At 49.9% G+C, this 24,916-nt stretch overlaps 1 protein-coding gene across 2 annotated transcripts; it reads left to right on the top strand.

The window, feature by feature from the left end:
• The first annotated feature begins 1,325 nt into the window (after nt 1-1,325).
• Bag3 (BAG cochaperone 3) lies at nt 1,326-24,715 on the top strand. 2 transcript variants are annotated; one of them, XM_041667189.1, is made up of 4 exons: nt 1,326-1,780; nt 17,543-17,872; nt 19,328-19,729; nt 23,409-24,715. In XM_041667189.1, the coding sequence occupies exons 1-4, from the start codon at nt 1,595-1,597 to the stop codon at nt 24,216-24,218; spliced, it is 1,728 nt and encodes a 575-aa protein (XP_041523123.1). In that variant the 5' UTR covers nt 1,326-1,594; the 3' UTR covers nt 24,219-24,715. The 2 variants fall into 2 exon arrangements, with proteins under 2 accessions (XP_041523123.1, XP_041523122.1); XM_041667188.1 differs by having other exon boundaries at nt 1,327-1,780; nt 23,406-24,715.
• The last annotated feature ends 201 nt before the right edge of the window (nt 24,716-24,916 follow it).

Raw genomic sequence — 24,916 nt, 5'->3', positions numbered from 1 at the left:
CCCTGTCTCAAAAAAACCAAAAAAAAAAAAAAAAAAACAAAACAAAACAAAACACAAAAACAAAAAAAAACAAAAGAAGGTGGACTCTGTGCTGGGTGGGTTCAAGGTATAAAGATGGGTGGGTTCAGGTATAAAGAAGCAAAAGGCAGACACTGGCCGGTGAATCTAAGGAGACATTTCAACGTGATTACCATATGATAAGTCAGGACACCCACATTAGTCCCAGGTGTGTTTGGTGACAGTCAGTCCCTGGAGGCTAGCCATGTCAGTACTTATACTGAGGCTTAGGGCCTTCCAGGCTGGTAAGATGGTTCCTGGACGTAAAAATCACTCATTGAAAATATCTGGCAGAACCCTCTAGCATTTGCTACAGAATAAAACTCTTAGGGGAAGAGGTCAGAGATGGTATCTTTGAAGGTTCCAGAACATTCTCTGAATCTGAATTGGGAATTTGGGTTCAGTATTAGGCCACGGTGTTCCTGAAGTAAGGAATGAGTCTGTATCCTAGCCTGAACTGGATCCCCTAACACTCTCCAGACTGCACTGGGAACCACGGGCGGGGGAAGGGGGGGAGGATATTAGGAGTTGATTGCCATTTAAACAAAATCGCAGGGTTTGGTCTGATCGTTGCTTTCGGAATCAGAGTCCACCTTTACCATTAAAAACAGAACCAAATAAACAACAAACCCACTCTGAATCCCAGAGAATATAAATTCTAAGGCTAGCCACTGTAAGAAAGTTCTATACTAGAGAAGGCCAAGAGCATGAAACCATCAGTTCATTTCTTTGTTCTTCAGGTTTCCAAAGCAGGCAGGTGAGTTTCCACAGTACTTTTTTGCTTTTTGTTTTTGTGACGTCAGATCAGCATTCTAGAACTTCTCGGGAGAAGTCCCAAAGCCCTTGAGAGAAAGTTATTAAAACGTCACTGCAGGACGCCAGTGTATTAGCGTACTTGGGCGTGGGGGCGGATGAGACTTTCCGAGTTTAAAGATGATTTAGTCCCGTCACAGTGGCGGGGCCACAGGCACCCGACCCGTGGGCTTCCTGGCCCGAGACTGCCCACGAGGAGTGAAGAAGTAGCGGCGAGTCCGGAGATCAAAACCACCGTGGGCGCAAAAGGACACCGGTGCACACCCATCCATTGCAAGGCGCACTGGCCCTAAGACGCAGAAGCGCCCCGGGACGCACACAGGATAGCTGCTGGGAGGGACAGCAGGAGAAGACGAGGAGGAGGGGCGGGTGACAGATTCCCGCCTCCGATCCCGCCCACAGTCCCGCCCCACCGCGATTATAGCCGATGACTCAGGGCGGAGCTCCACATCCAGCCCGCGGCGGCCGCCAAGTTCTCTGGATGGGACCAGAAGTTTCTAGCCGGCCAGTTGCTGCCTTCCCTTTATCTCCTCCTTCCCCTTTGGCAGCGAGGAGGCTATTTCCAGATACTTCCACCCCTCTCCGGCCACGTCACCCAGTCCTTTAATTCATAAAGGTGCCCGGCGCCGGCTTCCCGAACACGTCGGCGACGCAGAGGTGCCCGCACTCCACGACCTCGTCACCCGCGCCCTAGCTCCGCGCCCCGGGCGGACCCCGACCCAGCATGAGCGCCGCAACCCAATCTCCCGTGATGCAGATGGCGTCCGGCAACGGAGCCGGTGACCGAGACCCCCTGCCCCCGGGCTGGGAGATCAAGATCGACCCGCAGACCGGCTGGCCCTTCTTCGTGGACCACAACAGTCGCACCACTACGTGGAACGACCCGCGCGTGCCCCCCGAGGGCCCCAAGGTGAGTCGGGCTCGCGATCCCACCTCGACCGTGAAGGGGCCAGGTCTGGCCGGGGCTACGGGGAACACTCCACCCCGCGCCCTGCTGCGCCCGCCCGGAGAGCCCCTTCCCGTACCCTCCCCGGACAGGCGTCGGGCCTTGGGGGAGCCTCCGGAGGGGTGGCCTTGGAGGGTAGCCAGCGAGGTGCCACCCTCGTGGTGACATCATGGGGTCGTTTTCACCAGCTTCTTGTGGAAGACGAAGAGCCTGCGGCAGGAGCTGCCGTTCGCAGGGTCCCCCGGGAGGGACGAGCGGCCCGATGAGCGGCCGAGGCCCAGGCCTTGCCCGGCCGCCGCCTTTCGGTCCCGCCGCCTCGCGTGCTGAGACCCTCGGCTCTCTCCGGGGCTGACGGCGCCCGGCCGGGCTCCCAGAGCTGCTAGAGGTGGAGTTCTTTGGGAATTTCACCTCCAAGTTCTGAACTTAGTTTTTTTTCCTATGAGTTTGCTGGATCTCAGGCATAGAGTGACTCAGTAGGCTCGAATAAATAAGTTGATTTAGACCTATATTAAACTTTAACTTGCGTTATTGATTGAAACAGCTTTCAATTAGAGGATACTTGATCTTGTTGTGGTTGTTTTTTAAGGATACAGTTTCAAAACTAGAGATCCGACATTGTCTCGCACGCTTAGCCATTGCCTCACACTGGAGAGAAAGAGAATATATTTTTAATGGCGTAATTCTTTCTTGTGATTGTCGTATTAAAATACTCGGACGTTGTTACCAGAAACAGCTGGGGAGTCTTGTGAACACAGCAGGTGTATGCTGTGTTTGCGTACAACCAGGCGTGTTATGTCAGCATCAAGGGCAAGAAAATTTGAAAGCACAGATTTGAGACGACGTCTGGGTCTGACATGGTGCAGTCCTGTCGTCCCAGCACTCAGGAGGCTGAGGTGGAAGGGTCTGGAATTCAAAGCCAGAGTCTGCCTCCAGAAATAATAATTAATTAAATTTGGAATAAACCAGCCTGTGCTGCAAAATAAGGCCCTGTCTTTTAAAAAAATTAAATTTTGAATAAAATACTTAAAGATACAAATTTAGGTAGGATCTCTTAATATATAATTAACAAGAGTCATGCTTAGCATACTGATCAGTAATAATTTATGTAAATTTGATCTTTTCAAAATGAAAAGTTTGGCAAAATAATTACACTTCAAGATTAGTCTTAAAGGCGTCGTGGCTCACACCTTTAATCGCAGCACTTGGGAGGCAGAGACAGGAGGATCTCTGTGAGTTCAAAGCCAGCCTTGTCTACAGAGAAACCTTGCCTTACACAAAACAACAAAACAACAAAACAAAACAAAACCAAAACAAACTCCCCCCCCAAAATTATTGCTATTTGAAGACAATAAAAGCAGTAAAGAGTTGATATATTATTTGGAATTTTCAAAAAACTCACCAAATTTGAAATGCTTTATAAATCAGCATTTTAGAAAATTCTACTTTCATTTTTATGCATGTGATGCTGGGGTTGAACCCAGGGCCTTGAAGATGCCAGACACACTTTTTTTCTTGCAACTACTGCTATAACCACGGTACCTAGCAGCGAGCTACATACTCAGGAGTTTACATTTACAAGGAATTAATTATGTATGTATTCCTGGCTGAATTGGGTGGGCATACTTGTATCTTTTGTGTGTGTGTGTTTTACTCATTAGTGGGTAAAATGTTCTCTTTTTCTGGGGAGTAGAAAACCCGTAGTGTATTACAGCTGTATACATCTGTATTTTGAGACCTCCTTTCTATAACTCCAAGAAGAATCACACACAACCTGCTGGCACCCCTTGTTGGGAGTGAGGATCCAGTTTGAGCATATGCTGGTGCTCAGCAAGTTTTTGTTGTTGTTGTTTGTTTTTTTTTTTTTTCAGACAGGGTTTTTCTGTGTAGCCCTGGCTGTTTTGTAACTCTGTGACCAGGCTGGCCTCAAATTCACAGAGATCCTCTTGCCTCTGCCTCCCGAGTGCCAGGATTAAAGGTGTGTACCACCACCGCCCAGCTTGAAGGGCTGGGATCTTTCTGTAGCCACAAGTAGGTGTTGTAGCCACGAAGTAGATGCTTTAGACTGTGCAGGGTTAAAAAAAAAAACTAAACAAGTTAACATTGTTCTTACTAAACAAAGTGCAGAGTACTAAATCAGATAGATGTCCTAGGCTTAAAAAACTTGGAAATTTTCACCATTATAATTTTAAACTTACAAGACCCTTAATGGTGCCCTACTTCCTTCCGTATAAGGAAATGCAGAGAATTCAAGTGTGTTTCTGAAGGCCACCCACCTAGCACCAATAGCAAACCGAGGGGTCAAGCAGACTGACCTGTACAAAAGTGGAAGTGGGTGAATTTTTATGAAACTGGAGCATGCCGACTGCCCTGCTAGCCGGGATTTTGATGGTGGGTTGTGATTAACTCAGGAGAAGGGGTTCCTTTGCCAGCATGGTACCAAAGCATGAGGAGAAATCGAAATTTCCGTCTAGGAGCCAAGTCCCTCAAGCTGTGCTTGCTTTGAGCCCGGGCTTCGCTCCTTCCAAACTGAAGCTTTGACGGTCACAGAACATCTGCGTGACTGCGGTTTTACTTACTGCAGGCTGCAAACTGGGAAAACCTTTAATATCCTACAATAGAAATTGGTTTCTACGGCTGGGCCACCGGTGATGGCGCACGCCTTTAATCCCAGCACTCAGGAGGCAGAGGCAGGTGGATCCCAGTGAGTTCTAGGCCAGCCTGGTCTACAAGAGCTCATTCCAAGACAGAATTGATAGCTACAGTGAAACCCTGTCTCGAAAAACAAAAAACCACCACCACCAACAGAAAAGAACTAGTTCCAGGACAGTTCCAAGTAGTTCCAAGGCTACAGATGAAACCTGTTTAGAAAAACAAAACAACAAAGGGAAAAAAAGAAATTGGTTTCTTTATTTTTATGTGTCTGCCTGTGGACAGGTGCCCTCAGAGCCTAAAAGGGTGTTGGATTTCCTGGAGCTGGAGTTATAGGTGGTTGAGACCCAACTTGTGAATATTGGGAATCGAACTCAGGTCCTCTGGGAGAACAGAAGGCACCTCTTAACTGCCAAGCCGTCTCCCTATTTCTTGACATAGATTTCTTGAAGCCTTAGGAGAAAGAGCTGCCGCCTAAACAAAGGCTTGTCTGGGAAGAGCTAAGAGACCCTCAGAGCATATTCCCCTTGGGTGGGAGCTGCTTCTCAGTTGATGAGGATCCCTTCACTGAGCTGGGAAGGAAAGCCACGTGATTGTTGACAGTCAAAGCTGATAAAGATGAGTCCTTTGTGGGAAGAAGGGACCCACTGGCCCCTTGTGTTGTAGTCAGTCTTAAACTTTGTCTCCAGGGTTGACTTTTGTCGTCTCTGAAGAGGTGGTAGCAAGCCTCCTGCCCCGGTTTTTTTTTTTTAAGTAAACCAGTGTCTTGGCCTGTTCCTGCTGAAGCCAGTGATGTCTGTATGCAATTGCCTTTCTCAGCAGCCACACGATTCCTCCTTCTTAGTTTTCCGCACAGTTTTCCACTAACCAGGGAGGCCCACGCCAGCCAAGACCCCTTTTTCTGTAGCAACGTTAGTGTTCACTTTGGGGTCTGGAGATCCATGAGCCCTAGTAGCCCCTCCCCAGCATCTCTCCTCCACGAATAGAGGCCGGGTACTCAAGAGTGCTGGTCCCTTACCAGGCAGATTGTCCTCTTTCATGGAGCAGGGCTGTTCACCTCGGTGGATCTGGGGACTCACCAACCTGGCAGTTTCCAGAGATTTGTTCTGTTCTTTTAATTCAGTTTAATTTTGTTTGCGTGGCACACACATCATGGCTTCTATGTAGAGGTGAGAAAACAATGAGGTGGAAGTGTCCACCAAGTGGGTTCTTGGGATGGAACTCAGTCCCGTAGGCTTGGTGGTGGTAGGTGTCTTTACCCGTCAAGTCATCTTGATGCCCTCTAGGGGAGCGTTTTAAGGCTGTGCTAAGGGGCTGGAGAGATGGTTCAGGAGCTAATCGCACTTGCTGCTCTTGCAGAGGACCTGGGCTCACTTTCCAGCACTCACTCCAGTTCCACAGACATATGTGTAGCCACTCTCAAATAAAATAGAAACAATAAATCTTTAAAAATGCAAGTCCTGGTTACCTGACCCATTCTACTTCCACCCCGTGTTGGATCTGAATTGGCCAGAATGGCACCCAGAAGTAAGTTCAGAGGGTTTTCTGGCGATTCTGATTCTTCCACCTTGGTCGTGAAAGCCACAGTGGCCCCCCTGAACCCGACCTGCTTCACATCTGGCCTGCCAACGCCTAGGGAATCTCGAGACCCTGTGCCCAGTGGCGGGGTGATCGTGGCAGTGTGAGGAGACCACCCTCCTCCCCGGGCCTGGAATTTTTGCCTCCTTTCTCTCCTCCACTGTCTCACCTCCACTCTGGCAGATTGGACGTAGATCTGCGAGAGGGAGCAATCTCCCTTCTTCACAGAAGAACATTGGAAGTCTTTTCTGAGTTACGGTTAAAGTGGAAAGACCTATTTATTCTGCTTCGGGCTCAGCCCAGCCTCCTGCTCCCCAGAGATGAGGTCATTTTGCTCTTTCTACATTCATCACAGGCCAGTGCGCCTCTTAGCAGAGTCAGGAAATGAGTGGCTGTTTATTCCCCTCGCCTTTCCAGCAGGTCAGTGGTTAGGTGGGAGTGGACCGGGAGCACAGCCACGTGCCTCGGGAGGGTGTGCATCCAAGACCTTCGTTTTCCCTCTAAAGAACAGCCTGTGTATTTGGCTCACACAAGAACTGATTGCACCTCCCAGGACACAGTCTGTCCCTCATTTTGTGAAGTAGATTTGTCCTTTATGAGGGTTAGAATTCGTACACAGGAAAATTGTGGCAGCGCTTGACGTTAGTCAGGGCTGAGAAAGCTTAAAACGTTGGGTGCCGTCGGGGCTGGTGGTGAGTCAGAAAGCCTCATACCACCCCGTGAGGCTTGATTAGCACTGGCCCTGTTTCTGGGATGGCACATGGTTTCCTTATATAAACCACTCTACATGTTTATGACTGTTTCTCGACATTAAAAATGTTTGTTCTGGTATCTTCCATCAAAAATAGGAAACCATACCTAATCTAAACCTTTTCTTTTTTTTCCTTCATGTTTTAATTTGATCTTAAACATATGCGAGGCCTTATGAAGGAAAGCTGAGAGCTGAACAAGGCTCTTGCTTCTCAAGAGTCTCTGAGACTCTACAGTGACAGCCCTGATGAGCATCCTCATGCCCCACCCCCACCCCGCTGTTCTGTTCTCCTACCCCTTCTCCCCTGCTTTGCACTGTGAGGAACCACTGCATAAATCTACTGCTGCCTCACACCTTAGGGACGCCTAGCCAGGGGTGGATCTCCTCACTGCACACATATACAGGAGCTGAACTTTGTCCGTTGTCTGGCACATGTGACTCTGTGTGTGTGTGTGTGTGTGTGTGTGTGTGTGTGTGTGTGTGTGACAACTGATGTTACAAAGCCATCACTTGTTTCTATGGAACATATCTCTGGGGCCTTGGTAGCTCTGGGGGAAGCCAGGCAGTGTGGATGTGTGTTGGATGTGGATGTGCGCTTTTGAAAACCTTGTCTCTTTAAATACTCCAGACACTGAGGTGGAAACTATTCCATGACGCAGAGGGATGTACCTAGCCTGTGGCTCCACAGAAAGGCTGGCCTGTCCTTCCTGCTCCTGCTTCTGTAGAAGTGTCAGGCATGTTTACTGACTTGCCTCGCCTCTCTCGGGCCAGACGCAGGCTGTGGCAGCTCTGCACTCCGCACTGCTCTCTAATCTGAATCTTTTCTAGGTGGTGGTCTCTCTTGCTTTGCCCTTTTGGCTCTCAACCCTGTTGAGTGTTCCCGGCAGTCTGTTTCATCTCAGCCTCTCCTTGCCTAGCAGAATCTGTGGGCATGGGACAATGGCTCCATAGAAGTATAAACACAAAGAAGGCCATCGGCAATGCCTCAGCACAACCGTGTTGTCCCTAGGTTCCCAGATGTCCCCCAGAGGCCTGTCTCCTTAGTCACTTTCTGAATGGCCTTTTCTGTGCAGCAGTCAGTGCTGACTCCCTGAGCCCATCCTCGCAGGTCTGGAGGAGCTGTTTCGTTCCCATCAGTGACACAGCATCTTCGTCAGGTCTGTAGGGAGGGGCTGGGAAATGACAGCAACCAGACACTGCAGATCCGGAGCAGACAGCGCCTGGTGGCTCTGGCAAAGGAATCTAATTATTTTTTCTTGTGGCTGGCAGTAAGATCAGACGCCACATATATAAAGTTCTTTACTGTCTATCCAGAACCACTTAGAATCGTTATTTGCTGCCAGTCCGCATCAGGGGAGCCTGTAAACCCATCATGTTTCCCGAGTTCCTAGCACAGGGCTGTGTCCTTCGAACTGGGGCTTCCCACTGAAAATGCCTTAGCATTTTGTTGGAAAACAATTCTTCCTATTCCAAAAGATCTTCTCCAGTACTCACTGAAGTAGAAGTTTAGGGGCTTTTCCTTGGTTATTTAGAAATGTCTTTCTCGGACACTGAATGAATAAATAAGGAATGGGTAGTTTTGAAAAGCCAAATTGGGAGAACTGGAAGGCAGCTGAGTGTATAGAAGAAAAGGCATTGTGGTTGGTTCACCCTTCCAGGTTAACTCAGGCTGTCTGCATCCAAGCCAGACCCCCTCATCCATGAGGTGTGACTGTCTTGTCTCCCTCCCGTAGCACCCCTGTCTCTGGTGATGGTGAAGTCTTAGAGGCTGGGTGACTCAGAATGGAGCCCAAAGTCTTTGCTTGCCAGCCCTGCCTTGGCTGGGCCAGTGACTCAGCACACAGCGGGCGCTCCCTGACTTGGAGAGTACCCAGACTGAGCCTCGGTTCAGGAGCAGTGGAACCGAAGGGTTTGGAGAGATCACAGATATTGACACACAGCATTCACGAGTGACAGGGGGCAGGGGAAGAGTTATGTGCCTGGCCTTACCGCCAGACAAACATGGTTCTAGAAATCTCAAGCAAGTCGCACGCCTTCCATTAGCCTGGTCCCTCTGTCGGTGGACCACTCTTAACAGGGTTGAGAGGATCAAAGGAGATAGGGCACAGACAGTGCTTCGTTCAAGTTCAGCCTGTGTGTTGTTCCTAAAGATGTTTACCGTGAAGTGGGGAGGTCTCTGTAGATACGCAGCCAGCTGACCTTCCCATGTAGCAGACCTGGGCATACATGGGTCTTTCAGACAACAGCCAAGCCTGAAGTCTTCTCTCTCATAAGTTTGTCCCAAATGTAACTGGTTCTCCCTTGGTTGGTTTCCAGATAGCCCTCAGAACGCTGACCTAGGCTTCCAATGTCCCTGTGAGGGTTGTGTTCAGGTACACGGTAGCTTGGGACACAGCGGGGGTTCAGATGAAGGCCTTGGCACCTTCTAGGGCCTCCATCAGGCTCCTTGGCTCTGAGGACTTGTTCCTTCATACCAGGGACGGACGGGAGGGGACTCTGCACTGTACTGCATTGAACTCTTCATTCTTCGGCCCTGACTCCTTGAGAAGAAGTTGTCCCTCCATTGTCTCCGCAGTCCTGAGAACAGTGCCAGGCAAGAGCCAGGAGTCTGGTTTATGGCAGGGAATATGGGACTGAGAACCTTAACGTTAGAGGTGAAGGCCCTGTGACAGGACCACCGTGTTTCCCTTTAGTCTGCCTTGAGTGAACCTGGGGAAGGCTGTGGAACTGCTCCAGCCCGAGGATGGCCTCCTCCTGATCATTTGAAATTCAGTCTGCTTCCCAGATAGAACTTTTCTGTCTGCATTGATTAAAGCAGGTGACCTTTCTCTTTTTTTTCTCCCCCAGAAGAAGAAAGTACTTGATTTTTCCCTGAAGCTGTGAGTGTAGGAGCCAAGTGTCTCTCGATTGGGCTCCTCGTGGAGCTGCGCACCAGCTTCCCCTGTGACTAGGGATCCATCCCATTCTTTTATCTGACATGTGGAAAACCAGAGGAAGGTTCCAGGGCTTGGGAACGTAGGAGGCTGGAGGCTGGCTATGGGTTCCCAGTGCTCTCTCCAGCAGGGGAAATACCTGGCAGCTGCTGCTGGTTACACTTGCCCTCAGACTGTGCGTGGGCTCCTCAGAGGGACACAGTGTGAACTTTGAGGAGGTGGCAGCAGATGCCCTGCTCCCAGGCCAACCTTCACGCACCCTGCCCTGGCCTGACTTTTCTCCCCTAACTAAGCCTTTGGGTGTGCAAGGGAGCCCCATTCCTTGCCTTTATGTACAGTTTCCCAGCAGCGAGGGTTTCTGTGTGTAAGCCCCTCCCCAAGTAGCTGACTAGCATCTGAAAGAATAGCTCAGGGCGTAGGTTTTTAGGGTGCTTCTTTGGCCCTGTTTACTTCCAGGTTAGTTCTCAGTGTAGACCTTGACATTCTTGCTAACTAGTCTCTCTCTTTATTTTTTAAAAAAACTTTATTTTTATTTTCTGTGCATTGGCATTTTGCCTGGATGTCTGTGTGAGGGTGCCTCTGGAACCGGAGTCAGAGAGTTGCGAGCTGTCATGTGGGTGCTGGGAGTTGAACCTGGGTCCTCTGGAAGAGCAGTCAGTGCTCTTAACCGTGGAGCCATCTCTCCAGCCCCAACTAACTAGTCTCTTAAGACTAAGATAAAAAGGCTTCTAGCTGTAACAGACTTATTACCAAACCGCTAAAATCCACCAAGGAACTGGGCTTTGCAGCGGTAGGCTCAACCTTAGTCCATCAGTAACTGGGAACGATGGAGCGGGATTGTAGTTCAACACCAGGGAGTAGCTCAGTCTTTACAAAGGCTTTCTCATGCCCTGTTTCACTATGTCTTTTAATAATAGCCAGTTGAGGTGGCACATGCCTCTAATCCCTACACTTGGGAGACAAGAAGCACGAGGATCGTGAGTTCAAGACCATCCTCAGGTACATAGCAAGTTCAAGGCCAATGTGAATGTGCAAACCCAATTAAAACAAAACAGCAAAACCCTTTAGAACCCCCTAGAAAGTGAGGGAATTTTTATGGCTAGGACACTGAGTCTGTTAAAGCAAGTTCTGTCCAAGGCTAACGAGTTATAGGGAAGGGTTGGAGCCCAGGGTAGCAGCTTACAGATCAGAGCTCATGCCCATCATTCTTATTTATCTGGACACAGCTGCAGAGACAAGCAGTATGGGTTTCCTCTTCTAAAACATGTAGGGACATCCCTTTTATTAATCCTAGGATGAAGCCTTTCTTTTTGTTTTGTTTTGCCTGGCTTCCAGGAACTCTGTGGACGAGGCTGGCCCCAAACTCAGAGATACATATATATATGCCTCTGCCCCCTGAGTGCTAGGATTAGAGGCGTGGGTCACCGTGCCAGCTGATAAGTGTTTCTATCTGAATAACTGGCATACCTGGGCAAGCCTCTGATCACAATCTGTGACTCATGATATTTTGTGGTCAACACAGACATAATATCTTTTTTTTTTTTGAAAAAAAGACTTATTCATAACTTTAAAAATTTTATGTATGAGTGCTCTATAGTCAAATACAACTTTATTGCCAGAAAAAAAGCATCAGATTCCCACCCCCACTATAGATGGCTGTGAGCCACCATGTGGTTGCTGGGAACTGAACTCAGGACCTCTGGAAGAGCAGCCAGTGCTCTTAACTGCTGAGCCATCTCCAGCCCTCATAATTTTTTGTTTTTAACTGTATGTGTGTTGTGAATGTCTGTTTGCACATATGAGTGCTGTCATTTGCAGACGCCATGGGAGGAAGGGGATTGGATCCCTTACAGGTGGAATTACAGGCCATTGTGAGACACTAGATGCATGTGCTGGGAACCTAATCCTGGTCCTCTGCAATAGCAGTGTGTATTCTTAGCCACTGAGCCATCTTCAGCCCCATGGCCCTCGGTCTTCCCGGGAGTCCCAGAATAAAACCCGTCTCCTCAGAAGCACTGTGAACGGACTTGAGCAGCACGTGGGTCTGGCTTCTGGTTCCGAATTTGCCCAGAATTTGCCCTCCAGAAGCAACGTCACAATCCAGGGGAGTAAGAGAGTTTTGAACTTGGCTGCCAGAATGCATGTTGGCTTAGGTATCTCATCGATGGTCAGTCATTTATGTGGCCTCTTGGATACAAAGGCTATAATGGGTACCCCGCCTGATAGAGGCGAGCCCAGCCACTTTGTTTCTGCCCAGATCCTGGCCCCACTGGACTTGCACTGTGTCTCTTTGAAACCTCTGCCTTTTCACTGGTGTTAGCAGTTTTGAGTATTGTTAGTAAGACTCAGCAGCTCACCTGGGAGAAAGCTCTTCTGGCCTGAAAACCAAGCTCATGGAATTAGTGTTCTACTTAAGACTCCGGGACTTGAGTTGGAAGTCCTGCTCGTCACCATTGCTCCTGATAAATCAGAACTGTAATTTTAGGTATTAAGCCCACTTCATTTAAGAGCCAGGAAGGGGTATCCAGGATTCAGAGAGCCACCTACTGAGTGTACAGGGAACCAGCTGTGGTTGGGTCGAGGCTTGCTTTTCATTCTGTTCTGGGAAACTGAGTGTGCCAAGCCCAAGAGCTGTTCTCCCAACTCTGCTTTTAATATATGAGGGTGGGGGTGGGGTTCAGCCTTGTCTTAATTTGGGCTATAAAGCTTTGGGGTACTTTGAGTGTCACTGGTTTCTGACAAATGAAGGCATGCCTGTGGGGATATAGTCACAGAGGAGTTCCAGGAGTTTCTGGTGAATACCTCAGGTCCTTCTTCACGCCAGCACCGCAGGCTGTCCTCCCAGTTTGAATAGGATTTCTTGGGATGGACACAGCTTTCACCATTTTTATTTTCTCCTGGATGCTCCATTGTCCTACAGCCTGAGAATCAATACTTTGTAGGATATTTCTGGGCCTCCTCTGAGTTTATAGCTAAGAAAACCTGAGGTCTAGGGAGGGGCTGCAGTCTGCTCACGGCGCACATGGGTGTGGGGGGGGGAGCAGCCAAGTGCAATCTTTGTGTCGGTAGTGTGTCCCCTTCGTGTTTTTGCACTTCCTGCAGACCTGCAGACAAGCCCATCACTCACTGGGCTCAGAGCCTATCTTCATGCTTTTTCTAATAATGTCTTATGCCTAAAAGGACACATTTGGACTCATTTAGTATTTTTCCTGATTTTTTTTCCCTGGGTCATCTCATGGAGTTGTTTGGTACCCTAAGATAGCCTCAGGATTTTAATGTTTGCAATAATGTTTTCACTATGAAACAAGAGTAAGATTAGTGCATTCATTTATACATTAATGCAGTATAATAAGTCAAAGTCAGCCCCAGGCCCTCGTTTCCTAGTTAGAGTTTGTGCGCCTTCCTGAGGGCTTTATCAAAGATAAGGATAATGAGCTGGACTGCAGGGAGGTCACCAGGAAGAGGTGAAAGGTTCTCAGACATCTGATCAGTAGCTGTGTTTGTGCCCAGCCCCTGTTGTGTGGCTGGAGAGGGTTCCTGGGGTCCTCACTGCAATCAGAGGTGGTTGAGTCTTGCCTCAAAGACGCTGATGTGACCTATTCTGTGAGTCAGTTGGTTTTTCAAAATACTTTTTTTTTTCAATCAAAACCCAACAGAGGGATAGAGGGGAGCGTGGAACTTCTTTAGGGTACAGGACTCTTGAGGATGATGATGGCTTTCTATCAATTGGCGTGTGTGGGTTACTAGTTCACACACCCATGAGACTCAGGACTCTAAGGAAAATCCCTGGGCCAGGCTTACCTGGATGCCTGTCACTACTTTCCAGCTAGTGCCAGCCAGCAGCGCCATTTCCTGTTGACTCAAGGCCAGAGTCTTGGTGGAGGTTCCTGCTTTTCCTTCCGATAACGGAGGGCTTCCTATCTCTTGCTCACTTCTCTTTCTCATTACGCCTCCTTCCCATCTCTGCCTTGGTGTCCCCGCTCCTCGCTCCTCGTTCATCTCTGACTTCTTCAGTCCTCCTTGGCTCCTCCTACCTCGTTGAGGCATCTGATGACCCTCTCTCCCTTCAGTTTCATCGGCCATAGCTGTAGCATTCGCTCTTGGTTACCGCACCCCTTCCTCCCTGGGCCCAGGCCTAACACTTCTGGCAAGATGCAGGTTACCCTCCTGCCTAGGTCCCTGTGTGAGCTGGATGGGGCTGCCTACTTCTATTCCTTTGCTTTTCCAGTTGAGGTACAGGTGAGCTGCATAAGATGCAAGGTCTTTAGTGCCCTTGGTATAGGGGCTGACCCTAAGAGAAGCCCCCCCGCCAGTCAGGCCTGTCTGTGGGGGCATAGAGTCGGGTGGGTAAGCTGTTACGGGGTGAGCATATGCACCACCCAGATGCAGAGAATGTTTTAACTCAAGGTTCCTTCTAGAACCTTCCAAACCACTTTCATAGATGACCACATGCAGATTTATATCACCATCAGTTACCTTTGTCCTTCACTTTGGGTTCCTTTGATGCTTTGGAGTCTCTTGTGTCTCTTTAGGGAGGGAACCCTGATTTGTTCTAGGCATTTTGCATATCCCTCTTCAGTGTGTTGTATAAAACTTCACCCAGGGGGCAGCAGTTACAACTATCTATTAAAGGCCAGCAAAGGCAATTGGATCTGGAACATATAGTGAATTTCAGTCTTTAAAACAAACAAACAAACAAACAAACAAAACCCTCAGGCCTGGAGAGGAGTCTCAGCAGTTAGGAGCACTGAACGCTCTTCCAGGGAGCTGGTGATTGATTCCCAGCATCCACGTGGCAGCCAATAGCTATTCGTGACTTCAGTCCCTGGGGATCCCGTGCTCTCTTCTGGCCATGGATACATGGCACACATTCATGCAAGGAAAACCCTAAAACACATTTAAAAATAAAAAAAAAATCAGAAAGCAAGGCCTGGCATCTCACCTGTAATCTCTGCATCGGGGTAGCTCAAGGAAGACCAGAAATTTGAGGCCAGCCTGGGCTACATGTAAGGCCCTGTTACAAACAAACAACTCACAGTAGTTCTGTAGGGCGCTTGTTGCCTGCTTTGCTTTAAAGAAGTGGAAGTGAAGGCTTACAGGGAAAGGGAATTGTCCGTGCTCGCTGAGCTGTTGGCTGATGGTAAAAATGGGCTTGGAATCTAGCGAGGCTAGCCTCCACGGTGGGAAAGCCCCATGTGTCTAATACCTCAGCCACCCTGGCTTTTCAGGTAAACACGTTTCTCATTTGTTTCATGCGTTAACTTGTCTAGTTTTTGAACAAGGTTTCATGTAGTCCAGGCTGACCTCAAACTCAGTGTGTAGCTGGAGATGGCCTTGAATTTGTACTGGGGTTATAGGTGTGCACCAGTGTATCTGTTCTTATATGCTCCTTAGGATTGAACGCAGGATTTCTTGCATGCTAGGCCAGCACTCTACCAAGTGAGCTTTATCCCCAGCCCTTTAACTTGTCTTATTTGCAAGGGTCATATCTTGTTGGTTTGATGACCCCTGGGGCCCATTGGAGTGGTGGTTTGATGTCCCCTGGAAGTTTTAGATGAGGCTAGCTCAGGCTTGTTAGCTGCCTGACTCTGGGAGGTAGGTAGTGCCTGAGGCTCTGTTCGTGCAGAAGAAACAATTAGTCACAGGCAGTCCCCCAAAACACAGGATAGGACTATGCAAAGTCTGATTTCAACTGCAAAGCAGGGTGCCTGTCCCAGTGAGTGGACACTTTGCCTAGAAAATACGTTATAGCAGGATTCTTCGGTTGTCTCTTGCCAGTTCCCTATGGTGCATGCCTCATGGCCAGAACTGGGTTCTGTCAGTGAAGCCTGGATCTCCTCCCAGCTCTTGGGTGACCTGAGAGTTAAGCAGGCTAAAATAATGCTGATGTCCTGAGCACGTGGGCATTCTAATCTGAGAGTACCGAGTGCTTGTCTGCCCCTCTCCCCAAGGACACAGTGACACTCTTGCCTTTTCTGTTTTTTGGAGGCCCTCCAGGGGCAAGGTCTCAGCCGGAGAGAGTCAGTGGATGGGCCTGAAAGGGTCACATTCCAGGGCCAGCTACCTGGTGTCCAGACCTGTACATAAATAGAAAACGTGGCGGAATTAATGCCTCTTCACTCAAAGTGCAAATGAACCGTGAGGGGTCCATTCTTAGCCTTTGCCCGGGTCTGCAGCTGTAGAAATGACACCCCGAGCTCACAGAGTCTCAGCTTCTGACATTTGTTTGCCATTCGGAGAACTACCCCACAGAGGAAGGCTCGCTCTCCTAAATACCGACCTACTTGGATATGTACAAGTGACAGAGCCCAGCTCCCCTCCTCTGTGGAAGGACGCGTCTGCTCAGGAGGCTGCTGGAGGCTAAGTTACACAGCCGCCGATTGGAGAGAGATGTCATTGCCCAGTGGGTGGCTGGCCGGCCTCGGTGTCTGAAATAAGATCTTCCCCAGAGGTACATCTGGAACTTGGCCTTCTCAAGGGTCCCCAAAAATAGCCAGGCCTCTAAAGGGACAACTTTGTGATAGGACTTGAGAAGGACCCCCAACTGTTCTTAGCCCAAACAGGGTTTAGCTTATTGGGGGATGGGGGAAATGTTCTGTGGTATCTATGGTACTTGTCAAAGCGGGGCCAGGAAAAGTTTAGATGAGCACAGCTCCTTCTGAGCACGGCAACGCGCAGGGTGGGACATGTGGCCAGGAAATCACTCAAAGGAGAAAGCTGCTCCAAGCCAAAGGAGATTCTGACCAAACTCACCCAGCAGGATTCTTCCAAGCCAAGGGTGATCAGACACCTGGGGAGGATGGTCGCCCTGGGAACCTGATCCGATAGCCACCGTGGTGGGCTGGGAGGAGGGGGTTCTGCTGACCTGGCTCAGCGGTTCTTTTGTCGTAACTGGATTTTACAAGGAAATGCACAGATGGGCCTAGGAGAAAGTTCAGCAACCTTGCTGTAAAGTCTAGCCAGGCAGAGACTTGCGAGCTGGCCCGGGAGACTGGCACCGTGACTAATCCCCGGGTTTTGTTCTCTTCTTGCACCACTTCTGCATTCCTGTGGATCTCCCTTTCTTGCAACTTGTTCTAAAAATATTTCCAAGTAGCTAGCCCCTGAAACACACCACACACACACACACACACACACACACACAACACCACATTCACGGCACACAAACATATATGCTTCTCCAGAAAGATTTTCAAGTTAGGTTCTGTGATTGGATCAAATACAAACTTCGTGGTTGGGAAACACGAGAGCTTTATTGGGAGCAGAGAAGTTTGGTGCAGTTTAGTAGCCCTAGTTGAGTCTTTCCCTGCAGATATGCAGGGGCTGTTAGCTGCTGTCTGCTGCTGTCCTGTACTCTGCCTTACTATCACCCAGAAAAACCGGTCTCCCCACTGTGGGAGAGTGGGATCCCTCTTGTGCTTCAAACTGATACTTGACTTCCAGGTGCACCTCAACTTTTTTTTCCCTCTCCTGAGACAGGTTTTATTACATAGCCCAGGATAGCCTGGAACTCACCAGGATGGCCTCCAAGTCAGAGAACTGCTTGCTTCTGCCTCTCAAGTTCTGGGATTAAAGGAATGCACCACCATTCCCAGTACCCTTAAATCTTAAAGTGTTGATCACATAGCAAGCAGTCTCTGGGAATCTGGGAAAAGCAGAGCCGGTGGAGTGGTCTGTCCACTGTGCTTAGCTCGCCTGTCTGACCTATGATGCCCAAGTCACCTCGAGGATCAAGGCCTTGGGCACCACCGTTCCCCCTCAGGGTCTCTCTGCCCTGTTTCTAACCAGTCTTCATTTCTCCTTACTTTATTTTAGGAAACTGCATCCTCTGCCAATGGCCCTTCCCGTGAAGGCTCCAGGCTGCTGCCCGCTAGAGAAGGCCACCCTATATACCCCCAGCTCCGACCAGGCTACATTCCCATTCCTGTCCTCCACGAAGGCGCTGAAAATCGGCAGCCACACCTTTTCCATGCCTACTCCCAGCCTGGGGTGCAGCGATTTCGAACCGAGGCAGCAGCCACTGCTCCTCAGAGGTCCCAGTCTCCTCTGCGCGGTGGCATGACGGAAGCCACCCAGTCGGATAAACAGTGTGGACAGGTGCCCGCAGCTGCAGCAGCTCAGCCTCCAGCAGCCCATGGGCCTGAGGTAAGACACCAGGCTCTTGCTGGGCCAGATACCTGGTGGTACACAGGGCTCAGGGCCCGGCCTGCTGCACCAATGCAGAGACAGTTCGGCAGCCTCATATTGCTCCCTGTATCTTACACCCGTGTTATTTCTGTAGTAAAAGAATTGGTGCCACGATGGCAGCTGCATGGTCAAAATGCATAAAGCTGACAGCAGCTGCCTGCCTCCTAGGTCACAACGCTCTATTTCACCCTGGACTCTCTGTTTCGGAGAGGGCCCTCAGTTATTCTGCTCAGTCCTTCCAGACGCACATCAACCATTTGGACCTATGCTAAGGATGAAATCAGGACAGCATCTCTGTCTTCAGAGCGTGCCGCTAAAGGAAACACAGCTCAAGTCAGAGGGCAACAGCTTTAGACTTGGGCTTGAGCCCTGAAGCTCAGCACTGCAAGGTGCGTTAATAGCGAAAAGATACAGCCCATCCGGTTCTGAGCTGAGGCTTGTGGCCGGCAGATCTGGTAGGGTTCTCAGCAGTGAAGCCCTCGTCCTCCTCCTGTCTCCAGCTCATCCCCTGGGCCCCTGGCATTGTTCTTGAGTATGAGCCCTCGTTTCCTGCTTGTATCAGTGTCCTGACTGCCTCCCCTACATATGTTAACTTCACCATCCCGGGCTGAAAAGTCGCAGTTGATGTGGGACACTGGAGGTCCCTTTCCTTCCTTGGAGATGTGCTTCCCATGCTTGTGAAGTTTTGCAGTATCTGAGTCAAAACAGCACACTGGGCAGAGATCTTAGAAAACTTAAGTTAACAAGGCTTTTAGTTGTGAGCCGCCTAAGGAGCCATCTTCTTCACTTTCTGGATGACTAGAGGGTAGATTAGAAGAGAAAGGGACCTGGCCTGCATGCAGACAGGGGCAGCTCCCTAATAGAGGTCCCACTGCATTCTTCAGTAAGTGGTTAAGAGGAAGTGAGGAGACCTAACCCACACCGCGGACCACGCCCTTCCAGTGCACAGCGCTGCCGGCCAAGGCATGTACACAGACGCATTCAGCTAATCCTTAAAGCAACCATGTGAGGTGGGCAGGCGGCCTAGCCTTTGCCCGTATTTCAGGTGAGGCCCAGAGAACCGAGCTTCCAAGTGTTTGAACCTGAGCGTTTTCATGCCGGGGCTCTGAGAACCTTGTGCGTGCTAGGCGAGTGCTCTCCCAGTGAACGACATTCCGAGCGTTAGGAGAGATGGGCTGGAGATCAAAACCAGGGCCCCAAACACACTGAGCACATGTTTCCTCACAAAGGGACACACAAAGGCTGCCTTTCTCCCCACACCTTGAAAATGTTTGTAGTGGGAAGGTTTTTGGGAATTGTGCTATCCCAAATTGTGCTATCCCAAATTGTGCCAGGGGGTGCCTGATGGAAATTCGGAGTGCCAGGACAGCAGGGTCACTTATGACACATGCCTCTGCCCTTTGTCTCTTACAGCGGTCTCAGTCCCCAGCTGCCTCTGACTGCTCCTCCTCATCCTCCTCAGCCAGCCTGCCCTCCTCCGGCAGGAGCAGTCTGGGTAGCCACCAGCTCCCCCGGGGCTACATACCCATCCCCGTGATACACGAGCAGAACATCCCTCGGCCGGCAGCCCAGCCCTCCTTCCACCAAGCCCAGAAGACCCACTACCCAGCTCAGCAGGGTGAATACCAGACCCACCAGCCTGTGTACCACAAGATCCAAGGGGATGACTGGGAGCCCCGGCCACTTCGGGCAGCATCCCCATTCAGGTCACCAGTTCGGGGTGCATCCAGCCGGGAGGTCTCTCCGGCCAGAAGCGGCACACCAGTTCACTCCCCGTCACCCATCCGTGTGCACACCGTGGTTGACAGACCTCAGGTATGGAGAGGCAGTGGCTGACAGAAATTCAGATGGCTGTTGCAAGCTGAGGGGTTCTACAGGTGCGCTGGGCTTCCTCAAAATGCTGTCTAGTCAGCTTAGGCAGAGCTCGAGAAACGCTGAACTCTGGAAGTTGCCGGTCCTTGATGAAAACGCAGGACAGGGACTGTCGAGCCTTCAGTACTTTCCATGGCATTTGCTCAGCTGTTTGCTTCCCATTGCACTCACTCTAGGGGCAGAGGGGAGAGCTTGGTAATGCTGCCTCTCAGTGTTGTCTCTCTCGTTCTTTATTCCTGAATGCTCACCACACCGGTGGTTCCTGGTCTCCCTGTGCCCCCACTCACACCTCAAACACTGTGTAGTCTCAAGTTTAAGAGGTACACTGTTTCCCTTTCTCTGGTCTCCAAGCCATCCTCTTGATCCCTCTGGGAGTTTGCTCAGGCCGGATCCAAGGCATAAAACACCAGCGCAGTCCCTGCTCCCCGCCCTCCAAAGGGCAGCTAGTCTGTGCCCTAAAGCCACCTCCTTTCTCCCACGTCTTGCTTGAGTCCCTTAGGGTCCAGCACCTGATTATTCTGTACATTACCAAATGGCCCTCTTATCTCGTCAGCCCTGAGCCTGATAACAAGGGACCCTGTCTGACACACACTCCTCCCTTTACAGTAGGGCACTGTGGCCCTTGACTGATGCGTTGGCAGGCGGTAATGGAAAGCCATCTTGGTCCGGGGTGTAGCATGGGTGCAACCCTGTGTATCCTCCTGGGAAGCTGGGGAGAGAATATTACTGAAACTGAACAGCCTGCAACTTAGAGGCAGGACACTCAGTGTCCTTGGCCTCCTCTGGCTGCAACACGAGCAGCTGAATTATTATCACAGTTTTTAAAAGGAAATCTCCTACAAACAGTGATATTATCTAAGTCCCTGAAACAGAAAACCTTCATCTTTTTGCTGGTTCTGCATGTGTGTGGCATGCATGCATGCATGGATACATACATGTTCTGTGTGGTGGAGGCCTGTGGTTTCCAGGACGTGTCTTCCACTCTCCACCCTTTATACCGAGGCGGAGTCTCTCACTTGAACACAGAGCTTGCCAGGACAACTAGTCTAGCTAGCCAGCTTGCTTTTGGGGTACCTTCTCTCTGCCTCCTGAGCGCTAGGATTACAGGTGGCCCACCACACCATCCAAGCGGTCACGAGGGCCCTGGGACCCAAACTCCAGCCCTCCCGTGTGTGCAGCAGGTGACTTGCCTGCTGAGTCATCTCCCCAGCGCTGTCTTTAGCTTTTTGATTTGGAAATTATTTCAACTTTTCAGAAGACTTCTAAGACTCATACAAAGAAGTCCCAGGGGCCCTTCATCCATGTCCACTGTTTTGTTTTGTTTAAGACATTCTCTCAAGTAACCCAGGCTGGCTCCAAAGTTACTATGTATCTGAGGGTGACTTTGAACTTCTGATCCTCCTGTTGTTCCTATTTCCCTAGTGCTGGGGTTACAGGGTGTACCACCGTGTTGGGTTCACGTGGTGCTGGTATCCTTTACACACTAGTCAAACACTGGCAACTGAGTTACATCCCCAGTAACCCCTTCCCACCCCCCACAATGCCCGCCCTCTTCGTGCTTACTGCTCTCATTTTCTGTCACTTCATTCTCTGTATCGTCCACTTTTTAACTGCACGAGAAGTGTTTGCAAATACCATGCCCTTTACTCCTGGAAACTTCAGCAAATATTTGCCCAAGAAGCACGGCCACAGTAGGATGGCCCGATTCCAGAAATGTCATATTCTTGCAGTAGCACGATCCAGTATCCTCTCCACTTTTTAGATTTCCTTCCCAGCACGTTCCCGTTTCGGGATCTGATCCAGGACTGCGAACACCGCCTTTAGACGTCACTTCTCTTTCGTCTCTGGAACTGTTCCCCAGCCTCTCCCCAGCCTCTTGAGCTTTCATGACCTTGACATTTCTGAAGAGCGGGACGCCCTTTTCTGAGTGTTTCTCCTTACGCAGCCTTCTGTTGCGTTTAGAACCCAGGGTGGGGCGTGGCTGTGGAGGCAGGAGCGGTGAGGGCTGATGTGGGGCAGAGGGCATTTGGTGGAAGCAGAGCTTGCCAGTGAGACAGACGTGCTGCTCGGGATCCTGGGGTTTAGCAGTCCCGGGAAAGAGCGCCCATTGGTAGTGAGAATTTCCCTCAGGCTTGCTCCACGTTTCCCATGTCAGCCAGGGAGCATTTAATACTAGCTTGACCTCTGTTGACCTTGATCTTGGTCGCCTTTCTCTTGTATTTTGTTCATAGAACCATTTTTAGAGCTTTCAAGGATTTCACTCATCTGACCATTAAAGCAGAATTAATATTTTTACTTGATGGGAATAGAGCAACATTTCCTCTCGGTTGGTGAAACCAGGGCATACGAGGATTTTAGAGTCCAGGTGTCATCTAGATGCTAGAAGAGCCCTGCTCAGTTCCCATTCGGAGCATAATTCATTTTTAAAAATATGACTGACCTCCAGTCCCTGGAAGGACTGTGTGACAGATGCCAGGGTAAGGTGTTGTATCTCAGCAGAGCACCAGTGTCCGGGGGCCAACCTTTTCCAGGGTTCAACTATTTTGAGCATCTTGCTTATTCTCAAAATCAAACAACTGGTCTGAGCAGAAACCACTAGACTGTTACAAGTCTGGACCAGGCATTTGAAAGGTCACCTGTGAGGGTCCAGCAAGGAGAGGCTGGAGTGGAGGCAGGGTCTCTGCCGAGGGCTGAGATAGAGTCACTCAGAAAGTACCCTGAACAGCCAGCATTTTCATTTTTGAGAATTACTGTGGCCTGCTTTTTCTTGCCATGAGAATATCATCTATAGCCAGGTGGTGATGGCACACACCTTTATTTAATCCCAGCACTTGGGAGGCAGAGGCAGGCAAATCTCTGTGAGTTCGAGGCCAGCCTGGACTGCAAGAGCAAATTCCAGGACAGACTTGAAAGCTACAGAGAAACCCTGTCTCAGGGGGGAAAAAAAGAAGAAGAAGAAGAGGAGGAGGAGGAGGAGGAGGAGGAGGAGGAGGAAGAGGAAGAAGAAGAAGAAGAAGAAGAAGAAGAAGAAGAAGAAGAAGAAGAAGACGACGACGACTATCTATCATCTACAAGAAATACACTGATCCCCGGAGGCTTAGCAAATAATCTGGTCACATACGTAATTAATACCCAGTTTGTAATTTGGCTCTTGGCTGACCTTAAAGTCTCACTACCGGCCTAGAGAGATGCTCAGCAGGTAGAGCACTTGTTTGCTTGGAAGGTGCCCACCTGCCCGTAATTCCAGCTCTGGGAGATCCGACTTCCTCTTCTGGCCTCTTCAGGGCACATGACGTACATACAGATCACATAGAAATAAATAAAAGTAAATCTTAAAAAATATTTTTTATGAAAGGCATTTTCTAGCTCAGTGGCTAAAGAGGAACTTGCCGTGCGAGGCTGACAGTCCGAGCTCAGTTCCTGGAGCTCATGGAACGGTGGGAGGACAGAACTCTGCACGTTGTCCTCTGACACCCACAGGCACACCGGGCACCAAGTGCCTGTGCGCGCGCACACACACACTCAATAAAAGGGTTATTTCCGATCTTCTTACTATTTGGTATTAGCTTTAAATTATTGCTTCAGACGGCTATTAAAACTCTGTGTCCTCTTTTCTCAGCAGCCCATGACCCAACGAGAGCCTCCACCTGTCACCCAACCTGAAACCAAAGCAGAAAGTAAGCCAGGCGCAGCTGGACCCGATCTCCCTCCTGGACACATCCCCATTCAAGTCATCCGCAAGGAGGCAGACTCCAAGCCTGTTTCCCAGAAACTGCCTCCTCCTGCGGAGAAGGTGGAAGTGAAGGTCTCCTCTGCCCCAATTCCTTGTCCTTCTCCAAGCCCAGCCCCTTCAGTTGTTCCTTCTCCCCCCAAGAATGTGGCTGCAGAACAGAAGGCAGCCCCGAGCCCTGCCCCTGCAGAGCCTGCATCCTCCAAACCAGAAGCTGAAGCCCCTCCTAAACACCCAGGTGTGCTCAAAGTGGAAGCCATCCTGGAGAAGGTACAGGGGCTGGAGCAGGCTGTCGACAACTTTGAAGGCAAGAAGACTGATAAAAAGTACCTGATGATCGAAGAGTATTTGACCAAAGAGCTGCTGGCCTTGGATTCTGTAGACCCGGAAGGGCGAGCTGATGTGCGCCAGGCCAGGAGAGATGGCGTCAGGAAGGTTCAGACCATCTTGGAAAAACTCGAGCAGAAAGCAATCGATGTCCCAGGTCAAGTACAAGTCTATGAACTCCAGCCCAGCAACCTTGGGTCAGAGCAGCCGCTGCAGGAAATCATGGGCATGGGTGTCGTGGCCCCTGAGAAGGATGAGAAAAGTCCTGGAACCGAAGATCCACAGACTGAAAGCCAACAGCCGGAAGCCAAAGCAGCCTCACCTCCGAATCCCAGCAGCACAGCGGACTCAGCTGGCAATCCAGTGGCTCCCTAGAGTCCGCCTGGAGCCTCGGACTGACTGTGTGCTGTAGAGACTTTTAAGTTGCATGCACTGCAGGACCTGCAGTCAGCTGGTCCTTATTATTCATAGCCGCTTGGTATGCAGTAATGTGGGGTGGAGGCAAAGCACTAACTAACCAAGGGGGCTTTTCTTCTGTATTCTTATCTGTATAAATAAAGTCTAACCCTGCTGCTTGTTTTGAGAGCCCTTTCTGTGCATGAGTAGGATGAGTTAACCATGACTGTGAGTGATCTTCCTGTAGCTCTGGACTGAAGGGCTTTGGGGGGATAGGCAGAGAGATACAGGAATCTGAAACCCGGTTTTTGAGACATGTTGCCATTTTGATGGGATAATCTTCATCTCATTACTGAAATACCTACCTTTAGCCGAAATGAGATGTACAGGAAGCCCCAGGAATATCTGTATGTTGGAATGGCTTTAATGTTACATTTTGGGGTGGGGGAAAAAAATAAAGTGATTATATAACTCTCGAGATGGTTTTTATGGTTTCTGAACTTTGAAGAGTGGCAGATAGCATCAAGGTTGTTCCAGGACTGGGGGTGTAGCTCAGTGGGTGAAGTGGGGATTCACATATGAAAGGTTGGGCACAGGCCTATCATCCCAGCACTAGGGAGGCAGAGCCTAGGATGCCCAGGGCTCACTAGTCAGCCAGCCGTGCTAGACCAGTGAGC

This window comes from Microtus oregoni, unplaced genomic scaffold (assembly GCF_018167655.1).
Source record: "Microtus oregoni isolate MIOR12 unplaced genomic scaffold, Mior012 000016F_ref0000370, whole genome shotgun sequence".
Lineage (NCBI taxonomy): Eukaryota > Metazoa > Chordata > Mammalia > Rodentia > Cricetidae > Microtus > Microtus oregoni.
This window is presented reverse-complemented; position numbering and strand designations above follow the sequence as displayed.